At 47.2% G+C, this 17594-nt stretch overlaps 1 protein-coding gene across 3 annotated transcripts; it reads right to left on the bottom strand.

Annotated features, from left to right (window-relative positions):
• Positions 1 to 382: 382 nt before the first annotated feature.
• On the bottom strand, positions 383 to 17458 carry LOC133514884 (cdc42 effector protein 4-like). Of its 3 annotated transcripts, none has more exons than XM_061846953.1 (2): positions 17145 to 17458; positions 383 to 3119 (listed from the first exon to the last, which is right to left on the bottom strand). In XM_061846953.1, exon 2 carries the CDS (start codon positions 3013 to 3015, stop codon positions 2020 to 2022), a length of 996 nt encoding a protein of 331 aa, XP_061702937.1. In that variant the 5' UTR covers positions 3016 to 3119; positions 17145 to 17458; the 3' UTR covers positions 383 to 2019. The 3 variants fall into 3 exon arrangements, with proteins under 3 accessions (XP_061702937.1, XP_061702939.1, XP_061702938.1); XM_061846955.1 differs by lacking the exon at positions 17145 to 17458 and adding an exon at positions 16701 to 16835; XM_061846954.1 differs by lacking the exon at positions 17145 to 17458 and adding an exon at positions 6218 to 6359.
• Positions 17459 to 17594: the final 136 nt, after the last annotated feature.

Here is a 17594-nt window from a genome sequence, read left to right on the forward strand (position 1 = left end):
TTTTCTTTGCCGCTTATCCTCACGAGGGTTGCAGGGAGTGGGGCAGGAGGCATGGTACACCCTGAAGTGGTCGCCAGCCAATCGCTGGGCACATCGAGACAAAGAGCCGCACTCACAATCACACCGAGTAAAATTGCATGAAGTGCTGCCTCCACGAGTGAAAACGCTTTTGTTTTTCCCCACCAAGCCTACAAGCAGTAGCACCTCGCCTTGTCGCCCGGCATCCACCTTTGCAGCAATCAGCGTGGCGACAAACCGACTGTTCCCTCTTTGAAGAGTCGCGCCCCCCCCCCCCTCCGCAGAATATCTCTTTCGCCTCCGTCATTCACCGACTAAATCATCTCCGAACGTGCCGAGACGATGAAGGAAACATACGGCGATGAACGATCACAAATTCTTTTATTGAAAAATATACATTATTTGGGCTAATATAAGGGGGAAAAAGCTGTAAATGTACAGTGGAAACAACAATAATAAGGCAAAAAGACAAAAACATCCCTCATTCGCACAAAAACAAAATCGTACAACCACCTGATAGTGTTGCCATTATTTAGTGATTATCCTTTTTGAAGCTAAAGCATATTTGGAAAGTGACAAGTCTCCCAACTTTTCCCGGCAAAACTCAATTTGCCGGGATCATAATAACGACATTTTGGCAGGTCGCAGCGCAACTAATCCCTTTTTTTTTTTTTTTTTTTTTTTTTTTTTGGAAAGATGAAGCAACAGTCGAGCTGCGATGACTCCACAAGTTGCAACCAAATCTTTCCTGCTGCTGCTTTTTGCAAACTCACAAAACAAACACAGATAAGAACAAATCGTGGCCGATTTGGATTTAATGGGGCCCGTTAGTGACAGTGAATAAAGCTCATTATTAAGACGGGAAGTGACAACTCGCAGCGCATCTCCCCAAATCGGAGGTCGGCCGGTGGGGGGGGGGCATTATTGCAAAATGTTATCGTTTGATCACAATTTTTGTGAACGTGGCGTCCAAATGACGACGGTGGAGAAATTCAGCAAAACAAGTGGGGTCTCTTCATCATCATCATCATTAATACTCGTTTTACCTGCCTCGTTGGGCGCTGCTGTTTTGGTTAGCAACAGAGTTCAACTCGTCTCGGCAGTTAACTAATGTCTGTGTTTGAAAATAGTAATAAAACGTTGTTGTTTTTTTTTTTTTTTTTTTTTTTTTTGACTGACTGCTGAGCAGTTCCGGGTGGACCTGAAGTCCAATACTACCAAGCACTTCCGAGAAAATAAACACCTCCCACAAACAGATGTCTGCGTTTTTCCCACTTTGTATTCTCAGCAGGCTTTGGCCCAATGGAGGCACTTTAAAAAAAATTGTAATTACTGAGAAACAATCGCAAAAGCTGTGGATTCAAGATGAATGAGATTCAAACCCAAAAACAAAATCGACTGCCAGGCAGATAGATTAACCACGCGAACACCGTGCTGTCCTCTCCAATTTTCCACCATAAAACAACTCACGGATGCAATTAGTCACACACGGACGGGTTCAAACGCTGTTGCTAACCAAAACTACAGCACCGTCCCGGATCCTGATTGGGCGCGACGCACGCGGCATCCATTTGAGGAAATGCGATACAGTCTGACTTGGCTTTTGCACTCGCGCTCGCCTTCCACTTCATTCTAAACGTCCACCATCAGGCTCTCGTTTACAGTCACAAATGCGCAGCTGGCGGACAGGAAAAAAAAAAAAAAAAAAAAAAGTGAAGAATTCAGCAGGAAGCGGCGACACGGGGGCCTGGCAGCTCAGCGTCACTCGTCATTTATATTCCGAGGATGGAGATACCGGACCGCCGGTCCAGTGGTGATGAGAGGAGGGGGGAAAAAATGAGATGCTGGGAGGAAGAAAAAAAACGAAAATTTCCTTTCCGAGCTGTCATTGGTGGCCCTCTTCTGGAATGTTCCACTTTCAAAAGGGCGAGAAGATTCCCACAATCCAAGTCCACTCTCAGGGGATGCCGCTTGCGTACGTAAACAACATTCCGGAGTTCCTCATACGCGGATCTCATCATCTTCGTCGTCGTCGTCCAAGAAAGACGAGAAGTGGCTTTCCTCTTCCGGCGGAGCGCTGAAGGTGGCGCTGTCCGTGTCGGCCGCGTACGTGTGGGCCTTCTCGTCCAGGGCGGCCGAGCCCGAGCTGGACACGGAAGAGCTGTCCAGGTGCTGCAAGTGTTTGGGGAGGACTTCCGGGGTGCACTGGGGGGTGTACGGGGCCTCGTTTTCGATCACGTGAGGCGCTTCCGCCGCCGCCGCCGCCTCGGCCGCCTCCGTCCTCCCGTCGTCGTCGTCTCCTTCCCGAGCGTTGAGCGTCGGGGAGCCGCGGCCCTCGCTGCTCTTGCCTTCCTCGTAGCCGAGGTCGTCGTCCTCCTTCTCCATCACGCCCAGGATGTCTCCGAGCATGGACGGGCCCAGGTCCACGTGGAAGGACATGACCGACTCGGCGTGCTTCATTCCGCCTCCGGGGGGGCTCCACTTCTCGGGGAGCTCGCCGGGTTCCCCGAAACGGCGCTCCTCCAGCTCCAGGAAGTGGGTTGCGGCGGACGCGGCGTCCCCGCCGTCGCCTTCCATGAGCTGCTTTAAAGGACTCGGGGACAGACTCTTGGCCGCCGCGCCGTCGCCTCCGTCACCGTCGTTGAGGAAGGGCAGAGACATGGCGTTCTTCACGTAAGTGGGCGACCCACCGGAGACCAGCGGGTTCTCTCGCTGCTGGTCCACTCGGGTGGTGGACTGCGAGCGTTTGCTGCTGCGGAAGGTGCGCGACAGCAGGCCCGGCCGGGGGGAGCCGGGGAAGGAGGCGGTCTGGCCGGGGGGTTCGCCCGAGCGCGTGCTGAGGAAGGAGGTGTCGCCGAAAGCGTCGCCGCTGCGGCCCACGTGCATGGTGTGGCGGAAGTCGCCCAGCGGCGCGCTGATCATCTCCCGGGTCAGGTCGGTGCGGGAGCGCCGGTTCTTCTGGGACGAGCCCGACACCAGCTGCTTCAGGATGGGCATGACGGCGGACTCGTTTTTTTCCTTTTTGGGCTCAGCGGACGGTCGAGCGAGAACTGGGCAGAGAAAATCCTGGATGAACGATCCTCAAAAGTCAGCGCGGGAACCTGAAAATAATAAAATACAATCCATTACACAAAACGCCCTTCGATACAACATTATCGTAATGTGATGTTTCAATGGGCACTCGAAAATGACGATAACGTGAAGTCAGCGGCCACAACTTTAATTTCTTTTTCTTCGATTACATGATCAATGAGGCCTCGCGTTCTTTTTCATGACAAATCCTTGACACGAGCGTCCGGCATAACTATTTACTACTTGGGTCGCACATCTGGCTCAGGTAGAATCAAAATGTGCGAAAATGCGTTCAGATTTGACAGTTCAAGACCACATGCCACAGTCGGTGCTGTAATTTTGGTAAGGAACAGAACTCTGCAGTAAACTTTATCCATCCGTCTTCTCTTCTTTTCCTTTCGGCTTGTCCCGTTAGGGGTCGCCACAGCGTGTCATCTTTTTCCATCTAAGCCTATCTCGTGGATCTTCCACTGTCCTCACAACATCCATCCACCTTTTCTTTGGTCTTCCTCTCGCTCTCTCTTCCTTGGTAGCTCCATCCTCGTCACCCTCCTACCGATCTACTCCCTCTCTCGCCTCTGGACATGTCCAAACCATCGACGTCTGCTCTCTCTAACCTTGTCTCCAAAACATCCAACTTTCCCCTGTCCCTCCATCTAATGAGCTCGTTTCTACTCCTATCCAAGCAAGAACCTCAACATCTTCATTTCTGCCACCTCCAGTTCTGCTTCCTGTCCACCGTCTCGAATCCGTCCATCACGGCCGGCCTCACCACCGTTTTATAGACTTTGCCCTTCATCCTGGCGGAGACTCTTCTGTCACATAGAACACCAGACAGCTTCCGCCAAGTGTTCCACCCCGCTCGGACCAGTTTCTTCACTTCCTTACCACGCTCACCGTTACTCTGGATTGTTGACCCCAAGTATTTGAAGTCATCCACCCTCGCCATCTCTTCCCCCCGGAGCTTCAACTCTTCCTCCCCCGCCCGTCTCATTCACGCACATGTATTCTGTTTGACTTCGGCTAACCTTCATTCCTCTCCTTTCCAGTGCGTGCCTCCGTCTTTGTAATTGTTCCTCCGCCTGTTCCCTGCTTTAACTGCAGATCACAGACCACTTTATCCATCCGTAAACTGAGATAATTCCAGAGTTCCTCGTTTACCTCAATTCTAACAACCACCGTTTTGAGGCTACGAACACTTGCGCACAATCAACTAATTTGCGCAGCGGGGGGAAGAATACGTTGTCACGTGGCACAAGAAGGCAAATCTTACTTCCCACCATACTTACTCTACAGCTGTCAAATTGGATTGGTTTGCATTTATAGCCTTGAAGTGTTTTAGTAATGAATACTGATCGCAGTTCTAGCAATTTAATTTGGGTTACGTCGCTACCGTAGGTACACAAACCCTTATACTGGCAATTTTTTTCCGCCCCGATTGGGAGTAAAAAAAATGCTCGTCTTACAGGTCGTACAGACGAGCCGTCCGTATTCGAGGAAACAGAATTTCACCAAGTGTTATTTTCAGTACAACCGGTTGCATTACTGTCAAGTAGGCGCAAATCATTCCGAGGAATCTCATCCGAAAAGAAGCCATCAATTATGCCCAAAGATCACGACGCTTGCAGGGCCCTTTTCCAAGGGCGACGCGACGCCACCTCAGAACGGCACTAAAATCGGCAGGGAACACCCACAGGAATGCGTTTTCAAACGGAAATCGTGGTTGGGCCCACGCATGCCGTATTAGGACACCAGGCCGGTATTTTGACGCGCGTCACAAATGGGTGAGTGACAAGGATCGAGCGGCTGCAACATCAACGCGGCCAGCGATGTTTTTGACCGCCTCGCGTTTTTGAAACATGCCATCCCATTCCAGACACGGGAAAACCTGGACGCAGACCGCCAGCGAGACGACGTTCCCACTTCCTCAGGTGGCGCCCCCCAAGTCAGCCGGGGAGGGGGTGTCCCATTTAGGGATCCGACGTTCTAAAAACACATGAAACGAGTGCAGCAGCTGCCACGGTGGTCCGCCAAGGGCAAAGCAGTTCCTGGCAACTTTTAATTGGAGTTGGAAACTCGCCGTGGTTGCACTTTCGGGTTATCGCTCAGCGACTCTAAGGGTGAAGAACCTTCCTTTGACTCCCACACTGTTGACGCTACAACTTTGTTTATCCACTGGACTAGGACTTTCCAAGTCTGATTCAGGCTAAGTACTTTTTTTGTGTACATAAGGTTGGCCTTGGTGTTTTTTTTCGTTTGTTTTTTCTCCTCCAATGGTGGCCCACCGAACACGTCGGTAGGCTTTAGATGGTACCAGGAAGTTATGATTAAAACTAAATATCAATAATTCCTGATAAAACCTGTGCACTGTATGTTGAGATTCTCTCCCCTGGTCGTGCCACATTTTCATGGTCACTTGTTGCTAGGCGGGATTCACAGGGTACGAAAAACAACGCAAATCTAACCAAAAGTGAGTCTACTTCGGACACGTGTACATAGTTAATAGTAGATAAAGGCAACATTGGGCAAACATTTAAAACAACATTTGAAACCTGGACAACAAAGATCGATATAAATTCATCAGTTTCCAACAATCCGGACATGCAAAGATTCATTGTTATGAATTTACTAGTTTGCGTACTGCTTAAGACCCTGTCAGTCCGTGGTTTCTCGTCCAAATATTTTCTGTACCTGCGACTGTCCAACCCCGTTAAAGTCTGTTTGTGATTGACTTGGCCGTCCGTGTTGCAGCCTTTCCCTACTTTGGGTTCTGTCGCCACTGTTGAGCAGAACTTGGACCACTATTATGAGGCTCTCAACGGTGTTTCCTTGGCAACTTGGGGGCCCGCTAACCCACAAAGCAGCGGGACCAGAGCCAAACAAATTCCCCAACGACAAACTCGAAGCCAGACGTTCTAAAACCATTGCATAAAGCATTTATTATGTTTATTTATGCATCGCATGGAGCGCTTGAAAATCACAACAAGCTTTCTCCACCGCAGCGCCATCTGCTGGATGCCCCCGATTGCAAAATTCCCACCAAACCTCACGCTTGTAATATCCGGCGACCTCACGGGCACGCAGCGCGACCCAGCCGAGCCGCGACTTCCTGTCGAAATGCCCTCACCTGCCTCGTTTCCATGGAGACGCCCCCTCCAGCAAGCGACAGCGTTTCCTGCCACTCAGCGCAGACGTCTTCAGTCGGCACGCAACGCGCGAATACATTGCGAGCCATCAACGTGGCTGGTTTCCTGCCGGAACGCACACTTTTCTCACAGTCAAGTTTATTATCGCAGCTCCATGCACCCCCTCGAACAGGCGGATGGGGGGCGGGGTAACAGATAATTCACATCCAGCGAAAAGCTTCTGGGTGGCATAAACAGACCACAGGGGAAAAAAACAAGACACAAAAGTCCTAATTGTGAGTCTGGTTCCACTCCCTTCCGATCGCAACCCCCCCCCCCCCCCCACACACACACACACCCTGACCGAGCGACACAGTTGGTTCATGTTTGTTACGCGCCACATTTTGTTGAACTGAATCAAAACCAGCAGCAGCAAATATGAAGCCAGCTAAATCTGCGGACGGAGCTCCGGTTTTATTTTTAGCTTTTTGGATGTGAATGTGCATACATGTTGGTGAAAAGGGGGGGGGGGCGACGAGGGGAGGGGGGGGGGTCTTAGAAGGCAGCATTTGGCGTGGGAACGGCGAGGTCACAGCACGGGAGGGCCCGGCTTCGGAAACTCTCTTGGACAACACGTGATCCCACTGCAAACACTGACGACGCGCCGCAGAAACGGCATCGCCGTCGTCCGCTTTGCCTCACTTCAAAAATCCGACCGCGTGAGGCCGATTTTTAGGCTGCATTTATGCGAGATTGAGTACAAAAATAGTCGCTGCAAATAAGCATGCCAGGCCCGCTGTTGACATCATTTTTGTCCTCCGGGGTCCCGTGCGAAACGCTTCCTCCGATTCCCAAACGAGACTAATCCAGCCGATGTGTGCGTCGCTTTCATTAAAAATTAAGTGGCGTGAATGTCCTTTAAACTGACAGAGTCAACGTTTAATATCGCCTAATATGAGCCAGTCAAGGACTAATTACTACTCGCATGCGATCCTTGACTTTCCCGCGGATTCTCGACGACATGCCCTACGGTAACACTTTTTTTTTTTTTTTAAACATTTAACAATTAATAAGGACGTAACGTTTTTTTTCATGGATGAGAATAATGTTAAAGGAAAATTCCGGTGGTTTGGAGTAACAATGTATCCAATAGGTCATGTAAAATGTACTCTATCTTGATACTGTGATGTTAAATCCTCATTTAATAGTGTTTTGAGAAGATTTTTTTTAAAATCGACAATTATGAATTTTCAGGGGGGCCGCCATTTTCGGGAGTCACATGACCTCTCGACGTGACGTATTACGTGTCGTTCCAAACGCTCGATTACATGGGACACAATTACACCCAGCGCTGATTTTTCAGATTTATCCTCATCTGATGAAGAAATAGCAGAATGGGTTGATCGGGAAGATGGAGGAATATTTCCATACAGATTTGAACCTGTGGCTGTAAATAATGTTGAATATTCAGATGGTTCTGGTTCAGACTCGGCGTCATTCTGCTTGAAGAACCATCCGAATATTCAACATTATTTACAGCCACAGGTTCAAATCTGTATGGACTTATTCCTCCGTCTTCCCGATCAAGCGATACCGCTATTTCTTCATCAGATGAGGATAAAGCCGGTTACTCCAAAATTTCCGTAATTTTCCTAGAACTGTTAACTCGGTGGTTGGGGGCTGACAAAAGAGGAATATCGATATAGGTAAACAGGGGGCCATAAATCACGTTTGCATGTTCACGTGTCGGCCCCTCATGACCTCCTCTTCGCAAACGCACCCTGGCCGTGAGCCCAGGCCTCGAATGGCTCGCAATGAATATGCTTCGTAAAACACCCAAGCAATAGTTTCAACTTATGAGGACTGACAGGAAATTATTGACTTCAAGCGTTCAAGGTTTGACTTCCTGCCCGCGCTCTTTTGCACTTTTCGTTGCCAACGCACAAGAGGCAGAAAACGCACTCATGTACATTGGCCAATGGTATCGATGCGCCTTCTTTGTACAGCGTGCACTCTGGTGACGGCGATTGTATGTGTGTGTGTGTGTGTGTGTGGGGGGGGGGGGGGGGGGGACTTTGTGTCTGGGCCATTTGAAGTCAATGACCTGGATGGATAAGTGAATGACCTGAGGGGGAAACGACATGTGGGATTGTTTAGTGGGCTGGACCAGAAGAAATCAGCTTGCAAGTCGTTCAGAGACGTGCCCTTGATTACTCCCGACCCTCCCCGCCAAAATAAAATAAGACAGCGGCAGTAGGACGCTGCGATCACGACGACGGCACACGCAAGATCCGGTAATTAGGCCACTTCTTGGACAGATATCGGCCACCAAACTCGGTTAGCTGGCCCGAAGATCTCGTTTCGTCTGGGAAATCATATTAAGTTGGGGAGGGAGGCAGGAAACCGCCGCGCAGACACAACACGAGCGTCTGATGGGCTTTTTTACAACAAAGGTCCAATTTAGCCGTCCACTAAAAAAAAAAAAAAAAAAAAATGACCCATTCGGGCCCTGAGAGCGTGTTGACATATGGAGCGGCCCCGGTCCAAAAATCCCACGCGAGGGACTCATTTTCAGCTAAAGTCCCATTTGCGCTCAGCGAAACAGCTCAGTTGAGTTAAAGAGGGTTACTGCAACACACACACATACACAAAAAAAGAGCTGCTACTCTCTTTGCCATTCAAATTGCTATCTTGCTGCATGTTAGCATTAAAAAAAATGATATATAAATAATTTCCAGGGATGTCCCGACAATTTCTTTTGTACCTTGATTTTGTATATCTGGCAAGACTGAGTCCCGATCCGATAACTCGGGAATGAGTTAAGAAAAAATTTGAAAAAAAGAGAGCCATTCAAACAGCTTTTTTTTTTTTTTTTTTTTAAGAATATTCCAAAAGGTACTCTAATGTCGGAATCAGAATCAGCTTTAATGGTCAAGTGTGTAAAAACACACATGGAATTTTTGTCCGGCAGTCGGCGCTGCCCTGGTAACGACATTCAGAACAAGGAACAAGAGACATTTCTGTTTATAGGAACCATTCCTTATAAGACGCGCAAGATGTAAAATCTATATACGCAAGTGTGTGTTAACAAATGTGAATCGTGCAAAGGGTGCAGTTTAAAGTGACGAATCGCGCGGTTTACAAAATATAGGATAACTCTAATACTGATCAGACCAGGAGGATGTGACTGAGTGTCCGAACATGGCGCAAGGCAGTAAAATAATAGGCTCGCTGATCAAGAATTTAATGACTTAATTTCCAGAGGGACAAAACTGTTGGAATGCCTGTTACTTTTGACTTTCGTTGATCTGTAGCGCTTTCCCGACGGAAGAAGCTGGAAAAGCTGGTGGGCAGGATATGGAGGGTCCGAAAGGATCCGGCCTGCTCCTGATATAGTTCGCGTTCCGTGCAAGTTATCGATAGTGCGTAGCGTGGTGCCGACATTCCGTTCGGGGTTTTGATTGTCCGTTGCGGTCTGAGTTTGTCCTTTTTTGCGGCGGATCCAAACCAGACTGTGATGGAGGTACACAGAACTGACTGGATGACCGCCGTGTAGAACTCTCTCAGCAGCTCTCGTGACAGGCCGTACTTCCTCAGAAGCGGCAAGAAGTACGTTCTTTGCTGGGCTTTTTTTTTTTTTTGAGGATGGAGTTGATGTTCGTCCCCCACTTCATGTCCTCTCTGACTGTAATTCCCAAGAACTTGAAGGTCTCGACGGTTGACACAAGACAGTTGGACAGCGTCAGGGGCAGCTGTGGTGAAGGATGCCTCCTGAAGTCCACAATCATCTCCACAGTCTTTAGACTCACGTGATACCTTTTATATTTCTACGTCTAGTACAATATCGGTTCATACGAAATAACGACGCAGACAAATTACAGCAAAGATGTCGCACTTAGATTGGTCTGAATTTGTCTCCAAAATTACAAGAACTGTGCAACAACGGCGATTGACACATTATGAGCGGGGACTGCGTTGTCGAGCCGCTTTTACAGCTCTTAAAGGAGCAAATAAAAGCATCCTTGGCCGAGCCGGTCAGGACGTCGGCGGCCGCCGACCCCCGAAGGCCCTGGGAGGAGACGACTCGCCTGCCGCGCCGCGTTAACAGACAAGCGGTCCCCAGAAAACGCAGCTGACGGCAGAGAAGCCGCACAGACCTCGGCTTCCGGACGTAAGACGTGAGAGGAATGTCTTTGCGTTGTGGAAATGACGAGAAAATCTCGCAGTCGTGCTCATTTGCATGATGTAGAGACTCTCAATTTACGACGGTCGTTTCTCAAGGTTACAAAAAGTATGCACAGCAGCGTAGGAATATGCCATCAACCGAAAACACCCTCACGTACAGCTGCACTACGATTACTGCTGTATAGCACAGATGTGTTTTTCATACAAATATTAACTACAGTTACCACCAGACTACTGCACAAGTGTAGGTTAGTAACGGCATACGAGTACTAGAAATATATTATTGGATCTCACCCTCAAGCACAGTACCAAACCACGTGTTGACAGCACCGGGCACTTTTAAGAGTTACTATTCTGTCCAAGCTGAACTTGCTGTGGGCAAATGCGGCAAATCAGTCGCAAAACTTACTCGCTTCAAGCTGTTTGTTTCTCCCGGCTGAAGTTTGTGGTAAAAGTGACACAATAAACACACAAACAAGTCCACTAGCTTCACGCTCCCTTACAATTTCAAATGCCACATCAGCTGACCGGGTACTATAAATACTACCTCCTGGTACCTGCTTCGGGTTATGACACGTTCCGAGTAGTTTCCAAAATTGGGCCACATGGTCACCAACGCCAGTCGACATCGGTACCGGGAGTCCTCCGGTTAAAACGGTCTCGACCTAAGACCTTTCGACTTGACAATGCTTGTCCGTGTTTGTGTGCCAGGAGTTTCTATCCATTTTTCGCCCTCCTTTTTAGATATTATGGCCCCAAAAACAAAAGCTGTGTCTTTTAGCAATGCTTCGGCAGGCAAAAGACAATCCCATGACCACGGAACCAAAGCTCATGATCATAAAAAGATTGTGGAGGAAGGAGAGACACCAACACCACCAAGGCTTCAGTCGGTCGACCGTGGGGACAATTATTAAAGACAAAGCGCGTATTTTAGCGCATGTGATGAAGGGTTCCGTTCCTACGGCGGATACGGTGATCACAAAGCAAGGTTCTTTGATACTTGTCGAGATGGAGAGGATTGAGGACCAACCAGGTTCCTTGGCAATAGCCAAGCACAGCCTCCCCTTCTTCTTCTTCTTCTTCTTCTCCATCCAACTCTCAGCAGTAATGCTAAGTACGTCATCTTGTTTATTTCAATGTATTTGCTTTTTTTATCCAAAGTATTTCAATGTAAATTTTGACTTCAATTCGAGTTAAGTCGCTACTGTAGGAAGAGATCTCAGTCGTAGACCGAGGACTCCGTGTACGCCATTGTAAATAAAGAGAGTTGAAAAGGGAAATCCTTTCCGATTCATCTTTAGGACGAACCGCAAACGATGCTTGTTACAACGGTGGCGTGGAAGGGTGGGAACGGGGACGAAGTGACGACCACAGGAAGGGCAAGTAGAAAATGAGCGAGTCACGCCTCCCACATCTCGGGGAAAGGGAGAGGAGGAAAAAAAAAAAAAAAAAAAAAATTCACCCCCCCCCCCCCCTGAACAGACCAAGCCAGGCAAACAAACAAACACTCGTAAGTCCAACACATTATGGCGGGGTAACCGGATCGGAACCGGGTGTACTCGGGTGATGCTAAATGGCCAAGTTAGACTTTTATGTGTCCTTGGCGGGTGCGGCAATGTGAATTACAATTGAGGCCAGAAAGCCACAAGATGGCTGGAATGCTGGCGGGAGCCGCCGGCGTTCGTCCCCGGTGACTGTGTGGTCGACCACGACAAAACCAGAGAGGCCTTCGGAGAACCGTCAACCTTGAAGAATGCTGGGGAAAACCTGTTCTCACGTTCTCATCTGCGACGGAAGGAATGCCTGGGGGAATTTATGGCATCCATAGAATGTTGCTTTAAAGTGACATAATTGCAGAGCCTGAAACCAGCGCGCTGCCAACACCTTGTTTTAACTCATAAAAATGAAACCTGCGCTGATCAGACAGCCGAAACTGGCCTGGGATACGAGAGAGGTTTAACGTGAACCACGGGACGGCGCGACAGAATCGACGTTTCCTTTCAACTGCTGCAACCAGAGTGTGCTGGCTCGCAATGACAATAGCGACAAAAAAAAAAAACAAAAAAAAAAAACAATGGCACCAAACAAAAGCACCAGTCAAAGCCTTTCACACAATGACATGAGGGGCCAACAACACAGAAGGACAACAGTGTCATAAAAAAAAAATAAAATAAAAAAAATAAAAAACAAACTGAATTTTACAAAATTCCTGACAAGCTAAAAGCTTTGTTTGCACAACAATCATCTGGTACAAACTGGTAAGGTTTACTTTGTGACTGTGTTGCCAAAACAACCTGTGCCTTCCATTGCCACTGACAGACTGTTCTGTTTTCAAAGGTTAGCATTTTCAAGTTCCGAGATGCTGGTGGCATACATCCGTTCAAAAGTGATAAAAGCCTGAAATTATGAGGTTTTCCAGATATGAACAGTCGCTTCGAAGAAAGAGGAGGAAAGCGGCTTGGTCGGGAGAAGAAGAAGAAGAGGAAGGCCCAGAGCCTACGACTGAACGTAGGGACTTTGAATCTTGGGGCAGGAAACAAGAAAAGGTCAGCCGTTGGTTGACATATTGTGCATCCAAGAGACCAGGTGGAAAGGTTGTAAGGCTAGAAGTTTAGGAACAGGGTTTAAATTATTTTACCATGGAGAAGGGGTCATTTTAAAGGAAGAGCTGGCTAAGAACTCCTTGGAAGTGAAAAGAGTATCAGATAAGGAAGACCAAAGAAAAGGTTGACGCATGTTGTGAGGGAAGACATGAGGACGGTGGGTGGTAGAGAGGAGGATGCACCAGATCGGCTTAGATGGGGAAAAAGACGTCACACTGTGCTCACCCCTAACGGGACAAGCCGAAAGGAAAAGAAGAAGAACAGTTGCTTTGATCATTTGTGGACAACAATTTGAGTACGGTGAACGTCACAGTTTGGCAGTTTTCATTTTGAAACCAAACAAAATTCGACAACTAAACAAACCAATTTGAAAATAATTTTTCATCTTTGATGAACCCAAATCACGAAGTTTGTCTTACGAGCCAGTTCAGAATCGCAAATGAGGACCTGTTCACAATTGCCTTACCTCGACAAATATAGCTTCAATAAAAAAATAAATAAATAAATGAATAAATGGAATAACTGGAAATGCAATGTCTGGTTGAGCAGCGCTGTTGTCGTAGAAACAAATGACTTAGTGCTGTTTTGGTCATTAGCCCGCGCTAGTGACCATTCCCACAGGAAGTTCGTCTTTATGGTCAATGAGGCAAAATTCCGAGCACGTTAAGCCGCGCATCCTTCGAGAGAAGTTTCACATCCTGGGAGGCGTTTATGAATAACAACTCACAGTTTATGTTGGTATTTCCTGGAATGTGAACCCCCCCCGGACACTACACAAACACACGCGGCCTGCAACGAGCGTACGCATGTTCACGCACAGGACGCCGCAATTAACACGCTGGAGTGACCGTTTCAGACGCGTTTCTGAAAAATCTAAGATGCAGCTAGCCAACGGGTTGTTTTCACGCGACGTCACCCGTCGTGCTGCCTCGGACGGCGGCCATTTTTTATCCCTGAGCTCGTTATTCATACATACGCAAGGCGGACGACGTTATGTTTCTAACTGCATTTATCGAAGACGCGACCGACAGCGCGCATCAAGCCCAGACTGACTATTAGGCTACGTGGCATCCACACATCGTGGGACTCAGGACTGCGTCACCAAAACGTAGTATTCTGCCCTCGATCTTTTACTCTATGTGACAGAAATCACGAAAGAGGAGCAGTGGGATCGGACACCCGTCTGCTCAAGACACTTCGGAAATGGTTCAGTTCGGTCTTATTTTTTACAGTTGGGTTGTTGTAGCTAACAAAAATTGCTGCAGTGTCTGCTGAGCTCTGTAACGTCCGTGCGCCATTCCTTGTTGATATAAAAGCATATTCCGCCGACTTTCGTTTTCCGTGTTAGCGTACATGGAAGTGCCCATATCAAAAAACATATATGGGCACTTTCCTGTATGCTAACGTGGAAAACTAAAGGCGGTGGAATATTATATATATATATTTTTTTAAATATCGAGGGAAACTCCAATTATTCAATGGTTTTCACAAAATGTAAAACCTGTGTATTAGTTCCTCACAAGCAAAGCGAAATGTTTATTATTTTGTTTAAAATTTTATGACCGTGGCAGAAAGAAAAGAATAAACATATCCAGTATTTCACAAAATTCTCAAATCTTTCAAGTGACTAACAAAAAAGGATCTTAATTGTCACGTTGGCCTTCTGAAGCTTGTTAGCTTAGCTCGGCGACGCATCAACACGATGGAGGTTGAAGCCGGGTAGCGCGATAGCAGGGTTGGGCACTCGTCCAAAAAGCCAAGTCTCCGTGAAGCGCAGCGCCGCAGAACGTCCAAAGTTTTTCGGCGGAAGCGTGAGACGATCTCCCCGCTTACGTAGCCGGACTTGTGTACCGGATCGCGAGGCTTTGAAGAGGGCAGCGACTAGCAACTCTGGAAAACGCTTCAGCGAAATGGCCAGAGTTGTCGAAAAGAAATCCGAAGAAGGCTCTCTGATGGTTAGCAAGTCCTCTTTTGTGTACTTGAATCCCGAGACGCCCGTCAAACACAAAAACACAAACGGTAACAGAGACCATTCCGGAGGCTACAACACTGGTAGGCGTTAGGTAGGGAGATTAAATGGCGGCGCGCAGAGGTGTATGGCTAATTCAACAAAAAAAATGTGACGTCAGTGAAAACAACCCATTCTCGCAAACAAGATACAAACAAACCCCCAGCGGAACTGGAGGCTAACTTTCACCGTTGCGCAGATTTGTAACTGAAGACGTGAAAACCTGCGCAAGCTAGTCGGCCGGCTCGAGCCTTCGGAGGCTAAAGGTAAACAGGCTGTGCCGGTGACACACAAGGAGGCCGTCTCATCCATTTCCAATCCATCACGGCATCCAGCAACATGTTAGAAGCCCCCGAATGCGTGGTTTGGACAAGAGGGGTCAAAGGTAAACACGCTGGGAGTTTCAAAAACAAAGGAGGCCCCACACCAAGACGCTTGATTACGTCGTCTCCTGCTGAAAGGGTGAAGTGGCGACGGACTGATGAACTGCGCAGGTGAAGGCCATCAGCTAATGAAAGACTACCCAGAAACCGCACGACGTCGCGTACTGAGCAAGTGGCTAGCTCGTTAACTGCTGTCGCTAAAGATGAAATAATAAGGAATGACTCCCCGGATGTTGTGCGGCTAACAGTTTGTTAGCGCGTTAGATAATATTAACTTTAGTGGTGGCAGCTTGCCATCTAAACCAATTGAAAAAAATCATTTGCCAATTAATTTTATTCATCTATATTTATCTATCGAAGCTAACTAGCAAGCATTCATGCTAAAGCAAGCTGAGGTACCTTTACTAGGAGTAAAAATAGAAATGCGTTCAATATTTTGAATGTATCATCTGTCAGTCTGTCTATCTTTAGCGTGCTATACCGTTGATGCTAAAGTTAGCCAGGGTATCAAGCTATCAACATTCATCACCGATGGCTAATATATTTTGTCGACTGCAGTGGATGTCAATTTTAGTTTTTTATTTTATTTTATTTTTTTTTTTACACCAAGTGAAGTAGCAACTCAGAAAATATGTTTCCAAGTACCACCATAAGTAGAAAAATTAAATTACAGCAGCACAGCACGCCAGAGAGTTCATTTTAAACAAGGTATGATTTCTAAATTTTATATTTCATATTCGTGCAAGCAACTGTAACATAAAATTGCACTTGAATACAGAAAAATAGGTGACGGTATATGAATTGGGATTCAATGAAAACATGTTGCACATGACTCAAAATTCAATTTGAATACATTTCTGAAAGAAGTTCTAAAAGATTAAAATGCAGATTTGTACTTTAAAGTTAAACACAAATTAGCTGGACTCCATGGACAACACAAAAAAGTTGAAATTGCTGTAAAATTATGCTCACTTTAAAGTTATTCCAATTGATTTTCTGCCCCATACCACACGCTTAGAACCACTGATCTGCTGTATCTCTAGCGCACTATGCAAATAATTCACTATATTAGACGATACAAAGATGCAATCATCTTTACTGACGTCACAAAACCCAATCAAAAGGCCACCACCAAACATCACGCACTCAGAATTACAGATTTAGTCGCAGATACTACAGCATTTAGCTGGCTTCGCTGATAGCGAATCATAATAATGCAAGATGCTGAAGCGCGCCCTCCAAACAAATAGGGAACAAAATCATCTTTTGAACAAACAGACTAACCCTACAAGTAGATTTTACTTACCACGGTACAGAAAGGAACTTCAGCAACACCTCAAAACAAGTCAGTGGTGTTAAAACGAACAGTTTAAAAACATCGAAAACGAGAAAAGTCGCCTTAAAGCAGATTTCCTTGAGCTGAAAGACAATTAATATTATCTAATAGGATGGAGTTTTGTTTTTTTTTCAAAAAGGAGGGGGCTAAGTGACTGATTTATAGCCATGCTTTTATGTTACTTTTTTTTTTTATGTGACATGCCAGGCATAAATCAGCGCTTGCAGGGGTGTGTGCACGGCACGAGAACAATAAGTAGCTCCCAACGCAAAAGCATCAGCTGCCATATTACCAACAAAACACTGACTTAACCCAACTAAACGGGACACAACATCATTTACAAAAGAAAAAACAAAACAACAACAAAAAAAATAAGACAAATGTGCCGTTTCGACGGGGAAGATGAAGGCGTACCTTAGCATCCTATTCATAAAGCCGGTCCCACGTTGAGGGGCCCCCCCCCCCCAGGCAGAATGACAATAGAGGGGGGTGACAGGCTTCCACTGAAATGAGACGTCCAAAAAAAAAAAAAAAAAAAATACATAAAATAAATGGCCAAAGCCGCGTGGAAAGCGAGAGTCGCCTTCTGGGACGTAATCACGCAAAACGGCACCGTCGGGTGCGAACTGCAAGAAGACGCAAGTCAGCGACTGTGCGCGCGCGCGTGCTTGGATACGCGTGTGTGTGTGCGTGCGCGTACCTCCTGCAGGAGCGACTCGTTTGACCACGCCCACCCCACAGCGCCTTAAAGACACACGAGCCCCGGAAGTAACATGTCGTCATATTTAGTCGACAAACGCCTTCTGTGTGCCCTCACTGATCACCCCCCCCCCCCCCCAAAAAAAAAAAAAAATAGACTGGACG

Source organism: Syngnathoides biaculeatus, chromosome 16 (assembly GCF_019802595.1).
Source record: "Syngnathoides biaculeatus isolate LvHL_M chromosome 16, ASM1980259v1, whole genome shotgun sequence".
Lineage (NCBI taxonomy): Eukaryota > Metazoa > Chordata > Actinopteri > Syngnathiformes > Syngnathidae > Syngnathoides > Syngnathoides biaculeatus.